General features: G+C 31.0%; 1 protein-coding gene and 2 long non-coding RNA genes across 4 annotated transcripts in view; 2 read left to right on the top strand and 1 right to left on the bottom strand.

Annotated features, from left to right (window-relative positions):
- The window catches only part of LOC114338117 (protein toll), a 123972-nt gene that overhangs the window by 60372 nt on the left and 41543 nt on the right, over positions 1-22057 (top strand). Inside the window, exon 6 of one of the 2 annotated variants that reach the window (XM_050653914.1) lies at positions 1839-2900. The exons of the other annotated variant lie outside the window; for it this stretch is intronic. Coding sequence (XP_050509871.1) covers positions 1839-2702 — 864 coding nt within the window. The 3' untranslated portion in view covers positions 2703-2900. Of the gene's footprint in view, positions 1-1838; positions 2901-22057 lie in introns of those variants that run through there. 2 annotated transcript variants of the gene reach the window in all.
- Positions 2106-22057, bottom strand: part of LOC126886836 (uncharacterized) — a 52133-nt gene continuing 32181 nt past the window's right edge. The window contains exon 2 of the long non-coding RNA XR_007698781.1: positions 2106-2245. This is a non-coding gene — a long non-coding RNA (uncharacterized LOC126886836). The remainder of the gene's footprint in view (positions 2246-22057) is intronic.
- LOC126886835 (uncharacterized) lies at positions 5773-21672 on the top strand. The gene is made up of 2 exons (XR_007698780.1): positions 5773-18771; positions 19919-21672. It is a non-coding gene; the product is annotated as an uncharacterized LOC126886835 (long non-coding RNA).

Consider the following 22057-nt stretch of genomic DNA (forward strand, 5'->3'; position numbering starts at 1 on the left):
TCGATTTTTTTGTACAAACTTACTCAAAAAGAGGTCTTACTTTTTACATTTGTGAGAGTAATAAGACAAGGTCTGTAATTTTTTGTCTTTATACAATAATTTTAAATTACCTAGCAGTTACCCACAGTACTGCTGCGTTACTGATGAATGACTAATTATCTAAAAGAGGCTTTCATTTTAAGATAATATAAACTCATTACATTGGGTCTATTGGATAAAAAGAAGTATTTGCTTTTACTTACAAATATTTAAGTATTTACTTAATGCTAATTGAATAAAGTCATTTCTTTAATGCTTTATTCAATTACTATTAAGTAAATACTTAAATACGAGGAAGTAAAAGCAAAGACTTCTTTTTATTTAATAGACCCAATAAACATACATTTTAAAAATTCCTATGTATTGGGTCTATTGAATAAAAATAAGTATTTGCTTTTACTTACAATGATTTAAGTATTTACTTAATATAAATTGAATAAAGTCCAGTGGCGACGCGTGACTTTTTCTAAAGTGTTACCAAAATCAGATGCAAAAAATCTTATTTAAAAAAATGAAGATATGGCTAAATGTATACCTATACATATAGCTTCAATAATATCATTTTGTATATCACTTGAAACTCTCGAAAAAACAGTTGATGTTTCTAGATGTTGGCAAAATTTTTGATCTTTTTTGGCAATTAATGTTAACAATTCCCTGTAATTGCCTCGAATGTCATAGCTGTCGCCCTCAAAATGACCACGAAACGCTAATTCTTGTTCGGCCAAAAAACATACGGTACATATCTATTATAAGTGAGCTAAGGATATACGAGTACCTATATATTTTTTTAATAAACTCATTATATGTTTAGCAATATTTGCTTTAAATGCTTGGTTAAGAGAACTTTTGATTCTTGTTTTGCCAAACTGAATCAAATTGGGTACACATCTTACATGTAGGTAACGGAGAAATTTCATGTCTCTTTTTTAAAACTCTAAAACTATTTAAATCGTGAACCTGGTCCACCCATTTTTCTGTAAAAACCAGAAGACATGGCCAACAATACAGTCTATTTTTCTTGCAACCACATAATCAAGGATTTTCACTGTACCAACTAAATTTAAAATATCGAGCTAATTTTTTAAATTCCTTTTTTAAATTGTTTAAAATAGGTCTTTCATTTTCAATAATCTCATTTTATTTTTCAACCAGAATTACTTTTCAAGTAGTTGATCGATTACGCAGCGACACTCATCCTTGGTGAACTGCACGCACACTTTTTATTATAGGTACTGTTAGCAAATTTAAATCTGGTAACAGCCCTACTGATATACACAGCGCGCTTACGCCCATCGCTCCTTCAAAATTTTCACTAGCCGGTCCCGAGCCGCCCGAGCGACAGCGAGATAACCATTCACTGTCACCACAAATGAGACTGGTAACAGAATATAATAAAGTGCAACTGAGTCACATAAACTCGCCAATATTTTCGTGTGTCTGGCTATTTACTGAATTAGGTACTATTAACACATAATATAATAATATATTTCTATTGGTAAAAATAAAATAAAACAATAAATGGAATTATTGATCGTCATAAAATACATATTTATTTGCAAGAATTTTAACTGTTACCAATGGTAACAGTGGTTACATGGACGCTTCGCCAGTGATAAAGTCATTCCTTTAATGCTTTATTAAATTACTATTAAGTAAATACTTAAATACGAGGAAGTAAAAGCAAATACTTCTTTTTATTCGATAGACCCATTGCGGCAAATGAATGTTGTCTGCCATACTTATACGCACATAATATTTGATGATATATATAAGTAAACATTTTTATTTATTTTCAGGTAAATTCAACAGACGTTTTTTGTCAGAAGGAAAAGCAGTATCTAGTTAAAAAAGCTGACCTGTGTAAAACATCTTCAGCTCTCATTCTGTCGATTGTATTCCCGATTGTAGCCTTCCTGATTTTAACAATAGTAACGCTTGTATTATACATCTATTACAGGCAGGAAGTTAAAGTTTGGTTATATGCCAAGAATATCTGTTTATGGTTTGTTACTGAAGAAGAGCTTGACGAAGATAAAGAATATGATGTCTTTTTAAGTTACGCACACCAAGATGAAGAATTTGTCCTCCACAATCTACTTCCAGTTCTTCAACCACTCAGAACTTGCATTCACATCAGAGATTGGAAACCCGGTGAGACGATATTGACGAATGTTGAGTATTCCGTTATGAATTCTAGAAGAACCTTGGTGGTTCTCTCGAATAACTTCTTAGACAGCGTTTGGGGCATACAAGAATTTAAAACTGCACATACTCAAGCTATCAAGGAAGGACGTGCTAGAGTGATCGTAGTGAAATATGGCGAACTTGATAAAAGCAGGTTGGATGTAGATATAGGGGCATATCTAAATACTAACACCTACGTAGAATGGGGAAAGCCGTGGTTCTGGAATAAGCTTAATTACGCTTTACCTCACCGCCGAGAAAATGGATTCTGCAAGTCAAATCAAAAACACGCTAGTATCATGTTGAAGATTGATGACAAATTCGTGCTGACTAATCCTCCTGTGAACCACGCTGAGAGTACTCCTCCCGTTATAACTCTGGACCCGGCCGTGCTTAAAAATCATCCTTTGAACTTTCAAAAAGGTAGTGACTTGCATATTTCTTCCTCTGAAACTCCACTAGTTGTTAGTGTGTGATTGATTTTTTCTAGTTTTGTGCCAATCGAATAAATAGGATAGATAAAGACTACGACTCAATGTCAAGAAGAGTCCAGACAGATGGTGTGCATATGATGAAAAGTGCCCATTTTCCTCTCATTGTAAAATAAATGTCAATCATGATAAATGTACAAATTTATTGCATAAATACTGATAAGTTGACTGTATCGTAGTTAATACTCCAGGCTGTGGGTGAAAAATAGGTCGATTTCTAGATATAATTCAGGAATTTTTGAAACCTATCAGGTGTTGTAAAGGACGATGCCAGGAATAACTTATACTAAAATGTGACCAAAAATATTGTGAGCTTTTTTTGTTATTGCGATTTTCATTTGTTAAATTTGCAATTTTTAAAGATTTTTAATTTTGCAGCTTAGGATATTGATTCTAGGGAAAAACTTTTTAATAGATAGTTGTAGTAAATTAAAAAACCTACAATTTGAGCTATGGTAAGTTTAATTTCGTTTATTGGTTATTGCAACACAGCCTGCGAAAGGTTCAAAATGGCCGTTTTTTACAATTGCGTTATTTATTGTACAAATAATTTTTTTTATGTTTTAAAGCTTTAAAATGAAGATCTTTCAATTCCAAACATTAAAAAAATTGTAAGGCCGGATTAACGACTTTGTTGCTTAGATATTATAAATTGTTTACCCCAAGAGGTCAAATGTCGAAGACTTTTTGAAAAAAAATCGTAGAGAGTTGGTGAAACATCCAATCTCCTTCTAAAGAGTTATATTTTCATATTCTGCTGTAAATAAATGCGTAAAACATTTTTAAACTTCTAATTTTTGGGTTTGAAAATAAGGGGGCAAATTTAGTTATAAACATTTAGAGCTGAAGCGGCCCTGTACATCCTATGAGGTTTTAACTTACAGATTATTGTTGCTAAAAACGAAACGAAGATTTATAAAAAAATAAAAAATTTCTACGACCAACTGAAGCCGAGCTAAATGTTGGGCTTGAAAATAAGGGGGCAATTTCATTATAAACATTTACAACTGAAGCGGCCCTGTACATCCTATGAGTTTATAACTTACAGATTATTGTTGCTGAAGACGAAACGAAGATTTATGAAAAAATAAAAATTTTCTACAACCAACTGAAGCCGAGATAATTGTTTCTTTTTTCTTAAATCGTAGTGCCTTTATTTACAACAATTAAGAAATTATTTTACAGTCATTGACTAAAGAAAGACTTATATTATCTTAAATTAAAAATAATTATAAAATATAGTTACATTTAATTATTAAAAATTATTTTTAAAATCGGTGCTTTTGCGAGCGGCCGAATTTTGCAAATCGCCCGGCTCGCTTCAAATCCGCGCGCTCGGAAAATTTTTACGTAACTTGTATTAAATTTTGACCGAAAACAATTTAATAATATTACGATTATAATATACAGTCTATTTACCACTGTATTTGTTTTTCTTGATAAACTTTTATATGTGAAATCTCATTTCTGAAGAAATAATATTACAAAAATGATACATATATATGAAATATATAACTATATCTTTAATTTTTTCATTGTTATATAAATATAATAATAATAATAATGGTACTTCTTATTATACAATATAAAACTTTTCTTCTTGTAGTGACTATTCGTTTTGGATGCTGGCGACCATCATGGCAATCTGTACTTGCACACTAAATCGTTACTGCTGCTCTAAAAAGATTTGTAGTTGTTGTGTTGAACGACGTACGTAAATTTGCTAGCAAGGTAATCCTTCGCCTTCCTGGTTCTCAGTTTCCAAATGGGGTTTGCCAAATTGCCATGATGGTCGCCAACATCCAAAACGGATAGTCACTACAAGAAGAAAAAGTTTTATATTGTATAATAAGAAGTAACATTATTATTATTATATTTATATAACAATGCAAAAATTAAAAATATAGTTATATGTATCATTTTTGTAATATTATTTCTTCAGAAATGAGATTTCACATATAAAAGTTTATCAAGAAAAACAAATACAGTGGTAAATACACTGTATATTATAAAGGTAATATTTTTAAATTTTTTTTCGTCAAAATTTAATACAAGTTTCGTAAAAATTTTCCGAGCGGGCGGATTTGTAGCGAGCCGGGCGATTTGCAAAATTCGGCCTCTCGCAAAAGCACCGATTTTAAAAATAATTTTTAATAATTAAATGTAATTATAGTTTATAATGTATTATAATATTATCTTAAATTTATTTTAAGATAATATAAGTCTTTCTTTAGTCAATGACTGTAAAATAATTTCTTAATTGTTATAAATAAAGGCACTACGATTTAAGAAAAAATAAACAATTATCTCGGCTTCAGTTGGTTGTAAATTTTTTTATTTTTTTATAAATTTTCGTTTCGTCTTTAGCAACAATAATCTGTAAGTTAGAAACTTATAGGATGTACTGGGCCGCTTCAGCTCTAAATGTTTATAACGAAATTTGCCCCCTTATTTTCAAACCCAACATTTAGCTCGGCTTCAGCTAGTCGTAGAAATTTTTTATTTTTTTATAAATCTTCGTTTCCCCTTCAGCAACAATAATCTGTAAATTAAAAACTCATAGGATGTACTGGGTCGCTTCAGCTCTAAATGTCTATAACAAAATTTGCCCCCTTATTTTCAAACCCAAAAATTAGATGGTTAAAAATGTTTTACGCATTTATTTACATCAGAATATGAAAATATAACTCTTTAGAAGGAGATTGGATGTTACAACAACTCTCTACGATTTTTCGTAAAAAAGTTATAGCCTTCGACATTTGACCTCTTGGGATAAACAATTTATAATATCTAAGCAACAAATTCGTTAATCCGGCCTTGAAATTTGTTTTATGTTTGGAATTGAAAGATCTTCATTTTAAAGCTTTAAAAAATAAAAAAAATTATTTGTACAATAAATAACGCAATTGTAAAAAACGGCCATTTTGGACCTTTCGCATGCTGTTTTGCAATAACCAATAAATGAAATTAAACTTACCATAGCTCAAATTGTAGGTTTTATAATTTACTACAACTTTCTATTAAAAAGTTTTTCTCTAAAATCAATATCCTAAGCTGCAAAATTAAAAATCTTTAAAAATTGCAAATTTAACAAATGAAAATCGCAATTAAAAAAAAGCTCACAATATTTTTGGTCACATTTTAGTAGAAGTTCCTGGCATCGTCCTTTACAACATCTGATAGGTTTCAAAAATTCCTGAATTATATCACGTTTTTTCACCCACAGCCTGGGGTATAAGTAAATTGTGTTTTATTTGAACCAATTTTATATTTGTGTTTTGTCCGTTTATACATCCAGATTTTTTTAACTTTGATAAATTTTCTTAAGTCAATTGAGATTTTTTATTTCTGAAAATTTGTGACACTCAAGGGATCATACCTTTGCTTAAAGATCTCTTTATATTCTTTAGATTCACCATGTTAGTTTATTTACAAAAATACAAAATTTAATCTTTTGCGGTCGATGGTGATTCTCAACTATATAATATGTTACGTTAACAATTATTGTAAAAGACTGATATGTTTTGTACACTCTTATGAATAGAGAGCGAATTATATGCAACACAACATTACCAAAATATGCGCATATACAGGGTGTTAGTAAATAAGTATGCAAAATTTTAAGGGCTAATTCTACATGAAAAAATGAATGCCAGTTTGCTCTATAAACATATGTCCGCAAATGCTTAGTTTGGGAGATACGGGGTGTTGAAATTTTTATTTCAAACTGTAAATTTATTTATTGCTCTAAGACCAGTTGAGCTATGAAAATGAAATTTGGTGAGTTTTAAGAGGTAGTTATTACGAAATTTATGACATACAATTAAGAATTTTGTATTCATCATTGACGCGCCTACGGGCAATGGTCTGACTTATTTTAAAGAAAAAAATAGTACGCCACTGAGATATTTCGAATTAGAAATTAATTTTAAATTTCACGTTTAATTTATGATAAAAAACCTTTCCTGCCTTTTTTTCATATGATGCACCGTTTTTATGCAGAAAAATAAAACATTGGCGTATATTTTTCATTTTTTAATACATCATCAAGAACTATCCAATATAATAATACTAAACTAGAACAACAACAGAAAACATTACTAATACCATTTCAACTAGGTACAAAGCTGCAAGAAATGTTTAAAATGATCTCAGGTAACAGAAGAATTTTATATTCATCATTGTCGCGCGTACGGGTAATGGTCTGAATTTTTTGAAGAAAAAAATTGTACGCCACTGAGATATGTCAAATTAAAAATCATTTTTGAATTCCTCGTTCAATTGGCCACAAAAAATCTTTCTTGCCTTTTTTTCATATGCGGCGCCGTTTTTGTGCAAAAAAATTAAACATCTTAACGTTTACAAAGTATTTGAACTAATATTCTATGCATATGGAAACTACCTCAAGCACTTGGTAAGCGTTACGATGTTTTATTTTTTTGTATAAAAACGGCGCCTCGTATAAAAAAAGGAAAGAAAGATTTTTTGTCGTGGAAAATTGAACGAGGAATTCAAAAATGATTTTTAGTTTGGCATATCTCAGTGGCGTACTATTTTTTTCTTTAAAAAATTCAGACTATTACCCGTACGCGCGTCAATGATGAATATACAATTCTTCTGTTATCTGTAAAGGAGATCATTTTAAACATTTCTTGCAGCTTTGCACCTAGTTGAAATATTATTAAAGTCCATTCATTTTACATATTCCCAACTGTAAACAAACGCGCATGGAAGCTAAACAGCAAAACCAACACGCTACCTACAGCGAATTGAATTTGCAGACTGACCAGTTTGGACCTGTAAAATGAGAATCCGCCTCGTTTAGGGCAATAAATTACATTTAACAGCCTCTTTACGAATGAGACGGCGAATAGTAACACATGCGTTTGTTTATAGTTGGGAATTTGCTATTTGAATATGGTAAGTAAGTAAGGTATGCTTTATTGTCAAAAATGTTTACCAATTTGTGGACAAAGCTTATACAAAATAAAAAAATACAATAAAAAACAAAAAATAATAAAAAACTACAAACAAAACAAAAACAGAAATAGACACCAAGTAAATGGCGTGAGTTATACTACTTAATATAATTTTATAGTTATTAAGTACACATTAAAAAATTTAAAATTTTGCAAACAATATGTATACAACGTCAGAGCAAAAAGAAGGCGAACGAGGAAAAGGGAAAGGGAAAGTAAATCAAAAGTTCTATGCCGCTGCAAATATGTATAAAAGTACTCGAAAGTAATAATCCTGTAAGTCAATTTGCTGAATTCAAATCGTTTATCAAAAAGTCATTCACTGTATAAAAAGCTCTCTCCAGCAAATAAGCTTTCAAGGCCTTGCGAAAAGCGGGAAGTGCTGCAATAGATTTGATGTTAGATGGCAGGTGATTGTACATTTTTCTCGAATTGTATAGTATAGAGCACTTAACCAGCTCAGACCGTGGGGTTGGCAGATAAAGATTATGCTCCACGTTTCTAAGGGGATAGTTGTGAGTGGGTCTCTCTGGACCTTCTGATGCATGTTTGCGGATTAAACAAACGGATTCAAAAACAAACAAAGAAGGAAGAGTTAATATTTTAAATTTTTTAAAGAATTCTTGGCAATGAACTCTGCTATTGAGTCTCAGGGAGTAACGAAGAGCTCTCTTTTGTAGTTTAAAAATACGCTCAAATTGAGTCGCACAACACGTACCCCAGAATGGAAGGGCTTAGTAATATTTTCTGTTATTGTTCTAGTTTAGTATTATTATATTGGATAGTTCTTGATGATGTATTAAGAAATGAAAAATACGCGCCAAGATGTTTTATTTTTCTGCATAAAAACGGTGCATCATAAGAAAAAAAGGCAGGAAAGGTTTTTTATCATAAATTAGACGTGGAATTTAAAAATAATTTTTAATTCGAAATATCTCAGTGGCGTACTATTTTTTTCTTTAAAAAAATTCAGACCATTGCCCGTAGGCGCGCCAATGATGAATATAAAATTCTAAATTGTATGTCAAAAAATTCGTAATAACTACCTCCTAAAACTCACCAAATTTCATTTTCATAGCTCAACTGATCTTAGAGCAATAAATAAATTGGCAGTTTGAAATAAAAATTTCAACACCCCTTATCTCAGAAACTAAGCATTTGCGGACATATGTTTATAGATCAAACTGGTATTAATTTTTCATGTAGAATTAGTCCTTAAAATTTTTCATACTTATTTACTAACACCCTGTATATGCATTACTTTTAATACAAATATGCAAGTATTTTTTCTAAATTTGTCTAAATATGCAAATGCATATTAAAAATACTCAAAAATAAAACATATATTAAGTCGTAAGATCTTCAGAAAAGTTGCCTTCAAAAATACGTACAACTTTCCTCAAACAATCGAAGCCCTCATTTTTTTCTAAAACATTTTTTAATTTATTTCTAATTGTAATCCCTGTATTTCCGGGAATTTTTTGACAATGAGCAGAAAAAGTGTTAACAAGATTAAACGAATCACTTAATTGTAAATTCCTTTGTTCTAATGACTTTATTAGATCTGGTAAAAAACTAAAATTAACTTTTATGAACATAAGTTCTTTAGCAATTTGTACGTTACTTAAAGAACAAAGTACGTTACTTAAGCTGAAGAACAAAAGCGGAATTGTCTACAATTTGATGGATTTTTGTATTTTGATGCTTCTCTCTATGTCCGTCTTTATAGAAGTAAAAGCGAATTTGTCGAATAAAAACACTCTTTCCAGAAAAATTTCTTTTGTGGGACATGATGCTTTTGTTTGTCAGTTCCTCATTTAAAAAATGAAATGTGAAAATGAAACTTACGATTTTGGAACAAGCCTTGCAAAATACTTTGTCTCCACTTAGCTTTAACTCGGGAAAACACTTTATCCAAGCACTTTTTTGAATGGTAGACATATTTAAATTTAATATATACCAATCACTTCAAAAACACTAAATAAGATACAACGTTTACTTTAAACAAATGTTGGCCGGAAACTGACAAAATAATTATTAGACCCTTAAAAGCAGTTAGGTACCTATGACTTGCTACGCTAATAAAATAATATTTTTCTGGGAACACCCATAATTGTTAAATTCAGGTAGTAATGGGAAAGTCCAGATGAGCGATAGATAGATAAATAACGAGCTCGTTCATATCGAAGTTATAGAATTCCAACTAAGAGAGGAAAATTTTAAACTTTTATATAATTTATTTTTAAAATATGCAAAATAAATCGTGTTTAGCTTAAATATGCAATGTTGTGTTTATTGTCTGAAAATATGCAATATATGCATCTATATGCACTTTGCATATATTCCGCTCTCTACTTATGAATAAATGAATTGAAAAAAGGTTTTTAGAAGTATGTACAAAGCTATCTCCAGAGCTATGCTACAATATACACTGATGATCAAACCTAGATCAAACACCTAGAAGGACAAATACTCTTTGTCCTTCTAGGTGTGGCATTGACCGGACTATAACAATGATTCTATTGTAGTGTGTTCCTACTACTACCCCTTCTTAATATTTTTAAATCTAGCAGTTTTTTATGGCTTACACAGTCAACCTTTTTCAAAATCTACGAATCACAGAAGCCCAAATTTCTGTTATATTTTTTATAAAATATCACATTAAGATTGTTAAACTGCCGAATACAAAAAAATCTGCATAGTTTTTTATATACATATTGTTATATCACACATTATATTATATCAAATTTAAGAAAATTTTTGGATGTATCGTTTTGCTGGTGATTAGGTAGGTATTTCTAGTAAGTATCTAAAAAGAAGAGTCGCTGGAATAAGTGATTTTTCAGTAAGTGCAGATGTGAAACAAAGGTTTTGACAAACAAAGACAAAACAAATTTTGTCTAAAATATATTTTATTGAAAGATATACTAAATAGACAATTGATATTAATTTAAAGTAACATTGTAGTATGGTATTGATAGTCTCGTCTCTTTGTTCACAATGCTTAGCATTTGCAATCCAAAATTTCTAGTCAAAAATTTTATTTTTACAATATAATCATAAGAACTCTTAGAAATGACGAATGTTACAAATATTGATCAAAAGCTACATTATTGTTTGGTAGTTTACTCATTTTAAATAATTCGTATAGTACGTTTTGTAAAGGTAAAATATTGCAAAACCACTTAATTTTAAAGAACCGCTTGGATTGACATGAAATTTGGCATACACATAGCTAACCAGTCAAAGAAAAAAAGTGATATTGTGCCGATGTGTGCTTTTGCCCTAGGGGTGAGTTTCGCCCCCCTTTTGGGGGTGAAAAATATATGTTCGAAATAAGTCCGGAAATGGATAAAATGACTAATTCTAAGCAACTTTTGTTCTATAAAGTTTTTTCACCAAGTTTACTTTTCGAGTTATTTGGTCTCAAATAATAACTCAAAAAGTAAGTATTTGGTCGAAAAAAAAATTCTTATCAAAAATATAGCACGCAAAAAAGTGAAAAACATGGTGTATATATTAGGTCACTATACCTAGTAGAAGCAGAGTTATAGCTAATAGTTAATAGTTAATAGTTTAAAATAATTTTTTAGCATCAAAGGTAAACAAGTTACGCTCAAAATAAAGTTGGTCCCTTTTTTTAGTAAGAAATCGGGAAAATCACCCCCTAATTAGCATTTCAAATGGACTTAATTGTTACCACTTCACAAGTTTTTTACTCGCGTATGTATTGATCATATGATCTGTAAGTTTCATCAGTTCAAAGTCCTTATTTTTGAAAGAGCTGTAGTTAAAAGGACTTGAACGACTCACTTATCACGAGTGTATGCAAATTTAGAAACACCGAATCTTAACCAATTTTTATCTTATAGAAAAAACAAAAAAATACAAAATATTCAGAAAAGTAAAGCCGACTTTTTTTTATTGATTAAGATTTTTGGTATATCTAACAAGTTTTAAGTTATTTTGAAAAAAAAACATTTTTTCAAAACTAAAATTTTTAAAAATTCTACTTTAAAACCAAATTTTTTCAAAAATAAGCACTTTGAATCGATGATACTTACAGATCATACATATAAACACAACATAAGTAAAGTAACTTGTGAAGCGATAACGATTAATTTTATTTAAATTGTTAATTGGGGGGTGATCTTCCTGATTTTTTTTTGCCAAAACAAAAGGGACCAGCTTTATTTTGAGCGTAACTTCCTTATATTTGATGTTGGAAATTTTTTTTATAAAAACAGATATAAAGCTTTTTCAAACACTTTAAGAAAGTTGAAATGTGTTTTCCCCAAGAATGCTTCATTATTTGGATATTTCACATTGAATTATTCTATTTGGAATTTTTCGAATATGAACCTATTTTTCATTAGTTATAACTCTGCTTTTGCTATGTATAGAGACCTAATATATACACCATTTTTTCCACTTTTTTATAAGCTATAGTTTAGCTAAGAATATTTTTTTCGACAAAATTCTTACGTTTTGAGTTATTTGCGAAAAACCGTCTAAAAACGTGGTTATTTTGTTGAAAAATGAACATATTCACTTGCAAATAACTCGAAAAGTATTGGTTTGGTGAAAAAACTCTATAGAACAAAAGTTGTTTAAAATTAGTCAGTTTATCCATTTCGGGACTTATCTTGGACATATATTTTTCACCCCCGAGATGGGGTGAAACTCACCCCTCAGGGCAAAAGCACGCATCGGCACAATATCAATTTTTTTCTTTGACATGTAAGGCTATGTGTATGCCAAATTTCATATCAATCCAAGCGGTTTTTTAAAATTTACAGCAAAAACCGTGAAAGAATGTACTAACAATAACCTTGCTCTTCGAAAATTAGTTCTCTCACTGCAATATTTCTTTTAAACAACTCTTATGCTATATGTATGCAAGTATTATTGTATCCTATGTGTCTGTACTAGGCTTTAAAAGTGTATTCAGTGGTCTTCTTAAAAGTTTTGGTGGCCTTTCAGCCTCAGGATCTGTGTAAATATTCTGCCCTGTTAGCAGACTCTTTTTTCTTAAATTGCCTATCCGTGACGAATGTTGGCGATCATCATGGCCATTTTTATCTTATCTGGAGCAGCGCGGAAAATGTGAGCAGATGATGTGTTGAATCAGGTACTGAGGATTTTCAACCAGGGTATTTTTCTTCATTCATTTCATTCTGACGACTTATTTGTAACTCAGTCAGTCCGGGGGGTTTTAAGTACAGTGCCGGCAAAAAAAATCTTTACACTGCCAACTAAATCACCAAATTTGAAGACAATTTGCGTGCGTTCTGTCTGTGCTTGAAGGGGAGGGTAGGGGACGGGGTATTTGTGTGCGTATTTGTGACGGCAATTATCTGTAGTTTACGGACTGCTTGGCTTATTTAGGGTATTCTGCGCATTTGCACTGTAAACAGTTGGATTTGTGCGGGTAGTCAGTGTTAAACTACGTGTCATTTACCTCATAAAGTTTGAGATCGTCAAATTCTAAATTGAACTGACCAATATGGGTCGAAAGAAACTCACAAAAGAGGAGAAGGTTCATGCTTTAACATTACTGGAGAAAGGGGACTCTCTTATTACCGTAGCACGTGATATTGGTGTTTCAAGAGAGGCTATTTATCAACTGAAACGTTGCAGCCGAACATTTCAGTTGATAAATAGCCCCCCTTGAAGCACCAATATCACGTGCTACGGTAATTACAGAGTCTCCTTTCTCCAGCAATGTTAAAGCATGAACCTTCTCCTCTTTTGTGAGTTTCTTTCGACTCATATTTGTCAGTTCAATTTGGAATTTGACGATCTCAAACTTTATGAGGTAAATGAGACGAAGTTTAACACTGACTACCCGCACAAATCTAACTGTTTACAGTGCAAACGCGCAGAATACCCTAAATAAGCTAAACAGTCCGTAAACTACAGATAATTGCCGTCGCAAATACGCTATCCCCCGTCCCCTACCCTCCCCTCCAAGCGCAGACAGAACGCATGCAAATTGTCTGAAAATTTGGTGATTTATTTGGCAATGTAAAGATTTTTTTTGCCGGCACTGTATACATCTCAAATGCTTCCATTTTTCTGTATATATCATCGTTCAAGGTCCAGGATTCAACACCATAAAAAAGGACAGAGAAGCTGTAGCATCACAGCATTCCTACTTTTATACGAAGAGAGAGATTGTGGCTCTTAAAGACCCCCATACGATTGAAGGTGGATCTAGCTTTTTCGATGCGCGGTCTTATTTCTTGGTTGTTGGTTCATCCTATATTTATTATAGTACCGAGATAGTTGTAGTGCGTCACTAGTTCTATAGGGGTTGGGTTGACGTTTGACGTAAAGTTTTTTTTGTAAGCATTTATTAACAATCAGAATTACATATTCTATGAGTTAATTTGATAACAAGTACAATAACTTATATCAATGTAGTATTGTACACTAAAATGGCGTTATGAGGTACATCACCCAGCGGTTTCACCTCAGTTTCAGCGAAGATCTATGGGCCATAATCTTCGCAATTTTATTATTATTGACCTTCTATTATTTTTTTCTTACTTATGATCATCAGCTTTGTTTTCTTTACGTTTGTATTAAGTCCATATTGTTGAAGGTAATATATGATTTTGTTCACACTATCCTGATATAATCCCAAAGTCGCGCTAAATGGTATAAAGGGAGACTATGATTATAATTAATACTTATTATATGTTCTTAAAAAATAAAGTTTCTTAATGCTAACATATCGATACAAAAGAGACGTTCGTCTAATTTTAGTTGTATAAAAAGTATTTTTTACATTTTTTTAATATATTATTAGTATTTTTTTATTGGGAATTAACCAAAATTTCAGTTCAAAATACGTTTTAAAATTAATTTTGACGTTTCGATTTTTTGAAACTTCAAAATAAACATATTTTAAATTGAAATAATTGTGGTTTATTCTCAATAAAAATAGTAAGTAATGTGGACTTAAATGCGGTGCTATACTTTCTTCCATTTTTATTTTTAGAATAAAAATGATAAACTCATTTTTGAATATTTTAGAAGTTATGTAGAAAGTTAAATACTTTGTATGTCCTTGTAGTCGAAAATTTATCATTCCAGAAGAAGATTTAGAAATCAGTTCTATTTTGTTAAAAAATCGAACATGCGTTGGAAATAAAAATCACAATAAGCAAATAGCATACGTAACCAATGAATTAAATTACTATTCTAATTTTTCTAAGTGGCTTGTCTAGACACCACAAATTTTTTTGAGATAGCTCTGTATTGTAACATCTCAGTTATATAATCTTATATATTATTTAACATTTCGTTATAACAAAGCTGTCATCAATAAAACCAACTACTAATTAATTATTTCTGTATTGTAATGTTTATTTCATACTATTCGATATTTTTGCATCGATTTTGTAATCGATTCGGGGGCCACCACCATAGTGGGACAGCCGGAATTAGTTCGCTTCGGGATACACCACAGGCCGATGGTGATGGCCCCCCGAATCGAATTAAATCTAAAGCTGCCTTTCCTTATTTAATTTTACTCATATTTGAGTACTAAGGATGCAGAATTCTGTTGGAATTTTATATAGATAATAGACCAAGGGGCAGCGCTGAAAAATCTCTTTGAATTTACTAAAGCTAGATTTTTCACAGTTGATTACTGTGAGTGTGTAGAGAAACATACTGCGGTCGGTCAAGCGAAACGTAGAACGGGTTACTGAGAGGGTATCAAAGTTGCTTTCCTACGAAGGTAATTAAATCCATTTACTAAGGCTGAAAATCAGTACACACATTCTAAATTAAATATAAATAAAAGTTATTATAGTCGGTCAGCTGCATGATGGGACAGAGCCGGTCGGTCGGCCCCAATAGTCGATTGAGGAAATGAAGCATTTTGGCTCGCAATTTTTTCGTCCGGCATGGATTTACTTGAAATTTTTACAGAAGGTAGGGAATAGTCCAAGGATCATTTTCTATATCATGCCGCTATCATACGCTAAAACCTTGCGGGTGGTTGCCACCCCATCTCGGGGGGTGGGAATTTTTTATTACATTTTAACCATGTAATTCGATGGAAAAGCTGATTCTAAGAAGACAATGTTTTTTACATTTTCTTCGTAAAACTAATATTTTTCGAGTTATTCGCGCTTGAAAATATCAGTTTTTCGACGAAAAAATCGACTTTTTAGAGGGTTTTTTGAGAATACCTCGAAAAATATTCTATATATTTTTGGCGATAAAAAGTTTCTTCATAAATGATTTTGTAGGATCTTTGAAGAGCTATAAGACTGTGTAAATTAAATTCCGTAAGATCCCTTAGTTTTTAATTGGGGAGGGTTTAAAGGGCTCGAATAAAGGGGTGTATGCTGGTAAATAGAGGTTTTAAACAGCTATATATGGCTAACTATTCACTGTAATGAAAATCTATGCACAGGGTAATTTTAGCCATTAAAAAAGATACAATTTAGTAGTTTATAATTTTTTTCGTATCTTCAGTATTTTAGGAGATATTTTAAAGTAAAAGGTGAAAAATACCAAATTGCAAAAAATCAATTTTTCTTTAAACTCCAATTTTTCCAAAATTAGGCGTTTTAAATAGGTCAAACTCCTTGAGTGTATTGATAATATAAATATAAAAGGAACTACAGAAAGGTGAAGACCAATTTTGAATTAGGAAGGCAGTTAGGGGGTTGTTTTCACTGATTTTTTCGTAAATAAAAGCAGGTACCGACATTTTTTTGATTATAAGTCGCTTAATTTTCATGCTAGAAACTTTTTATTATTATTTTTTGAAAGGTCTAATTGTATACTTGAAAAAATATTATTTAAGGTTTCCTCGAAAAATGCAAATTTTTCCCATTATTTGGCTTTGAATATTTCAAATTATGCATTTGACGAAGAAAGCTAACCTTTAACATGCCGTATCTCGGTTTGTATTGGTCTTAAAGATATTATTGGAAAAGAATTTGGTTTGTGCTACTAAAAGATACAATTTTGATATCTACAGTTTTGTTTTGATTAAATGCGTATTTTTCGAGGTATGTATTCGTAAAAAAACCATCTAATAAAGTCGATTTTTTCGTCGAAAAACTGTTATTTTCAAGCGCGAATAACTCGAAAAATATTAGTTTTACGAAGAAAATGTAAAAAACATTTTTGAAGTTATACTTCTTTACGCGCGATGAGGGTGAATTTTTATATGTTAAAACCAGGCGCATACGCATCACCCAGGCGCATACGCGCATTATAACTTTGTTCTGATTGGATGTTCAAATGACATGTCAAAAATTATCCAATATGGCAGCTGTAGGACAGCTGTGGTTTGGAGGAAAAGGTAAAGGTAGACAAATGTATAATATATTAGTTTTATTGTTGTGAGGACAGAAACAAAACAGTTTATAATATTGTAGTGACTTTTAAATAGTTTTTAAAAGCAACAGGTACGTAATAATTGTTAATGTATCATGGGTATAAACCTACCTACCTGTTTGATCTGCCAAAGTACATAGTATGTAATAATGTAATACTTTTATTTATATAATTTGATTACCATCAATATTCACCTAATATATTGTTTTCTTACTATATGTTTTGTTGTATTTTTTTTCAATTCTAAAGTCCACTTTACATCAACAATAATTGAACAAGAAATTGACAACAAGTTATTCAAGGTCAAATTTGGCTTATACAAAACACAATTCTACATCCAATTTTGCCGTGAATAAAAAGAAAATAAAGAAATTTGACAAAATAAAACATATCCAATTGTTCTATTTCATCAAATTCCTTCATTTTCTTTTACAAACCATACATTTTGTACTCGTCAAATTTGGCCTTGAATAACTTTGTCAATTTCTTGTTCAATTTATTGTTGATGTAAAGTGCACTTAAATCATTTCAATTCAAAATTAAAATAATTTGATCAATTTTCAAAATATCACAAGTTTAATGACGTTCTACACCTTCGGCAAAGAATTAAGGATTTGCATGAAATTTTAGTATGTTATAGTTTACTTAAAAAAACTAAGACTTGATTTTTTAAAAAATGTTTTACCGTGCCGTTTAATTACTATTAAGGGTCAAAGTTAAGTTTTAACATGGGCTCTTATGGGAATTCTTAAAAAGTTAATAACTTTTGACCCAAATTTACGATTTTTAATTATTTGTGCTTAAATTAACGGTATTTTTGTAAGGAATAACATATTAAAAAATGAGGATTGTTTACCGTACCATTATTAAATAAAAGTGAAATTACTGTTTCGAAATTTAACAAAGTTGGTAGTAGTGAGATCAGCTGCACTCATAATTATATCCGAAACGTACGTGTCAATCACATGACCTCGGTGGTCTAGTTGTTGAGCGTTCGGTCAGAGTTCGAAACGTCCCGGGTTCCAATCCTCTACGATTCATTATTTTTTAGTTGTTTTAATAAAAATTTTTTGAAAGTGGTAGATAAGAAAGTTAGTTTAATATTTAAATAGAATACAATACAATTACTTCGTTAAAATTATATAATAGAAGTATAACTTCTTACGTGCGTACAAAGTACACACACATTCTTTTTTCTTAGAATCACTTTTTCCATCGAATTACATGGTTAAAATGTAATAAAAAATTCCCACCCCCGAGATGGGGTGGCAACCACTTCCAAGGTTTTAGCGTATGATAGCGGCATGATATAGAAAATGATCCTTGGACTATTCCCTACCTTCTGTGAAAATTTCAAGTAAATCCATGCTGGACGAAAAAATTGCAAGCCAAAATGCTTCATTTCCTCAATCGACTATTGGGGCAGACCGACCGGCTCTGTCCCGTCATACAGCTGACCGACTATAATAACTTTTACTTATATTTAATTTAGAATGTGTGTACTGATTTTCAGCCTTAGTAAATGGAAATAATTACCTTCGTAGGAAAGCAACTTTGATACCCTCTCAGTAACCCCTGTTCTACGTTTCGCTTTACCGACCACAGTATGTTTCTCTACACACTCACAGTAATCAACTGCGAATAATCTAGCTTTAGTAAATTCAAAGAGATTTTTCAGCGCTGCCTCTCCGTCTATAAGCGGACAGGTGATGAATGTACAGGGTGTCCCGAAAAGATTGGTCATAAATTATACCACAGATTCTGGGGTCAAAAATAGGTTGATTGAACCTCACTTACCTATATACAATAGTGCACATAAAAAAAGTTACAGTCCTTTGAAGTTACAAAATGAAAATCGATTTTTTTTCATATATCGAAAACTCTCAGAGATTTTTTATTGAAAATTGACATGTGGCATTTCTACGACAGCAATATCTTAAAAAAAAAAATTAAGTAAAATTTGTGCACCCCATACAAATTTTATGGGGGTTTGGTTCCCTTAAACCCCCCCAAACTTTTGTGTACGTTCCAATTAAATTATTATTGTGGCACTATTAGTTAAACAAATTATTTTTAAAACTTTTTTGCCTCTTAGTACTTTTTCGATAAGCCAGTTTTTATCGAGATATTTTGAATATTTGTCGATTCCACCACATATTTGTATATGGTTAAGTACGGTTATAGAGACCTGTTAATAATCTGAAAATTTATTTATAATTTACATTTTTAGGTATATTTTGAAAAAGAAGCTACATCTCGATAAAAGGTGACTTATGAACAAAATACTAAGAGACAAAAGTTTTAAAAACACTGTGTTTAACTAATGGTACCACAATAATAGTTTAATTTGAACATACACAAACATTAGGGGGGTTTAAAGGAACAAAACCCCCATAAAATTTTTACGTAAATATATTGAAAAAGAAGGCGCATCTCAATAAAAACTGGCTTGTCGAAAAAATACTAAGAGGCAAAAAAGTTTTAAAAACGTTGTGTTTAACTAATGGTACCACAATAATGAATTAACTGGAACGTACACAAAAGTTTGGGGGGGTTTAAGGGAACAAAATCCCCATAAATTTTTTATGGGGTGGACAAATTTCACTATAATTTTGTTTTAAGATGTCCCTGACATAAGAATTATACATGTCCATTTTCAATAAAAAATCTCTAATAGTTTTCGATATATTGAAAAAAATCGATTTTCATTTTGTAACTTCAAAGGGCTGTAACTTTTTTTGTGAGCACATTTGTACTAAGGTAAGTTAGGTTCAATCGAACTATTTTTGACCCCAGAATGTGTGGTATAATTTATGACCATTCTTTTCGGGACACCCGTCTATAAGCGGACAGGTGATGAATGTATATTGTAGAGTTTCCTATTGTCCGCTATTTATCAACCTGTATGCTTTATAATTTTTTAAAAAGCTCAGGAAATAGATAGTCATCAAGGATTTTGCATAGATCATTTACTCTTTCACTTGTGTTTTAGTTAAATAGCTATTAAATTGTAGCATCAGCGAAAAGACTGAAAATGCTTTCAGATTTCACTCATTTTTTTATACTAAGGCTCGTAAAATTGTAATTGTTGCCACATATGTGCCTTACTTTTGTTTTCTCCATCTTCTTTATACAAATTATTGTGAACAATGTTTCATTTTAAATAACTAAATACTCAAGCATATACAGTAGATAATATTGTTAAATCTAGGTTAGTCAAATTAATCTTATTTGAATTAATATTTTACGGCTTAAGTTAAGCCATTGTAAGGCAAAACTCTTTATAATAAAATAACTAACAAATGATAGAAATGTATTGTGATTTTGTCGTATTTTTCTTTTTGATCGATACAACTGTCCAAAATCGTGTTCAAACATCATTAATATCGCTTCTCTTCCCTGGCAATTTTTTTTCATCCGCTTTTCATAGCGTCTGACGTTTTCTAGTTCCTAGTGTCCATTCTTGTTTGTCGTCCCAATCTTCTGACTGAATTTTCACCTCTTACATTTCTCTTTGATCTAATTATGGCTGTTTGGTCTTCCTCTTTTCCTTCCTTCAACTGACACCCATGTTTTTGCTTAGGAAGTCATCTGTCATCAATTTTTTTGAACAAATATGTTATGTGCGTTCATTTTCGTCAATAATAATTGATGATACTTATATTTTGTCGTATTTGGTCATTGGGTATTTTTACAGTCTTGATTTTCTGGCAGATCTTCGTCAGAAGTCCATTTTCAAGGACAATAAGCTTGCAATGGATGTATTTGCCTGTCATACCATTCATAGAGTACGATACTTTTAAATATTGAGTTAAATAAGTGTTTTCTTTTATAAAATATATGTTTGGACCACAGTATTGAATTTAGAGCTATGACTTTTGCACCCTCTCACTAATCTTTCCTCTATTTTTTTTTCAGTCCGGCCACTATGGTTAATTGTGCGTGAATATGTGTACTCCCTACAAGTATTAATTACAGTGTTCTCATCTATGATCAGGTTTCTTGTTGTGCTCCCAATGCACAGACCGATTCATGTGTACGTCTCATTCTTCATATTCTTTAAATAACCTTCTAACCGTAAATTCTGAACCATCATTGTCCTGGCTATAATTATTTGTTCATCAGCGAAATATAGAATGTACAAAGTATTCTCCTAAATCAATTGTACGTTCATTTTCAGAGCAGGATCTTCTCTACCTTCGCAGAACTTCATTTAGATATATTTTAACAATACCTGAAAAATCCTTGCCAGAATCCTGTAGTACAAGGAATTCTTCCGTTAAGAAGATTTAAAAATTCCTATTTTTCTATTAAATTGTGATTTTCTCCATTAAACATTATTACTCCATTATACCCACATACTAACCTATTGTACATACATTTATAAATCCTATCCGAATATTTAGCTAACTGAAGAGGAAATATTTTTATAGTATAAAAACAAATAATTATTTCTGTTTGAATTAAATAAGTGCAATTTTATATTTTTTCGTTGATATTTTTTACTTTTTGTACATATAGTTATATTTTTAATTTTTATAGTTTATAAGAGATTTAAAATGATATGATTTTGTGTTACAAAAGATATGAATAAATATTTTTAAGCAGCTAAGGTTTTTAATAGCAACCATCTACATACCATAACTTATTGATAGTAGGGGATCCTTGGATGCTAAATTTGCAGTTACTAAAGTGTCATGAGGATCTATTGGGTTGTGCAGATTAGGTCCTAAAACCAAAAAATGTTAAGTTTTTAATTTTAGTGGGGAGTTTTCATTTTTTAATTTAATTTTCCATTTCCAAAAATCGTTTTTTCCGATTATAGCGCCATCTATCCATGATTCGAAAAAATGTTTCGAATAAAACTTATTTTTACATAAGGCATTCAAATGTGCTGTTAAAATGTGGATTCCTATTTAAGATTTTAAAGTAACCTAACCTCTGTGGGGGGTTTTGTTTGGTGTCATTCGATAGATTTTTGAAAAATATTGA

The sequence above is a fragment of the Diabrotica virgifera genome, chromosome 6 (assembly GCF_917563875.1).
Source record: "Diabrotica virgifera virgifera chromosome 6, PGI_DIABVI_V3a".
Taxonomy (NCBI): domain Eukaryota; kingdom Metazoa; phylum Arthropoda; class Insecta; order Coleoptera; family Chrysomelidae; genus Diabrotica; species Diabrotica virgifera.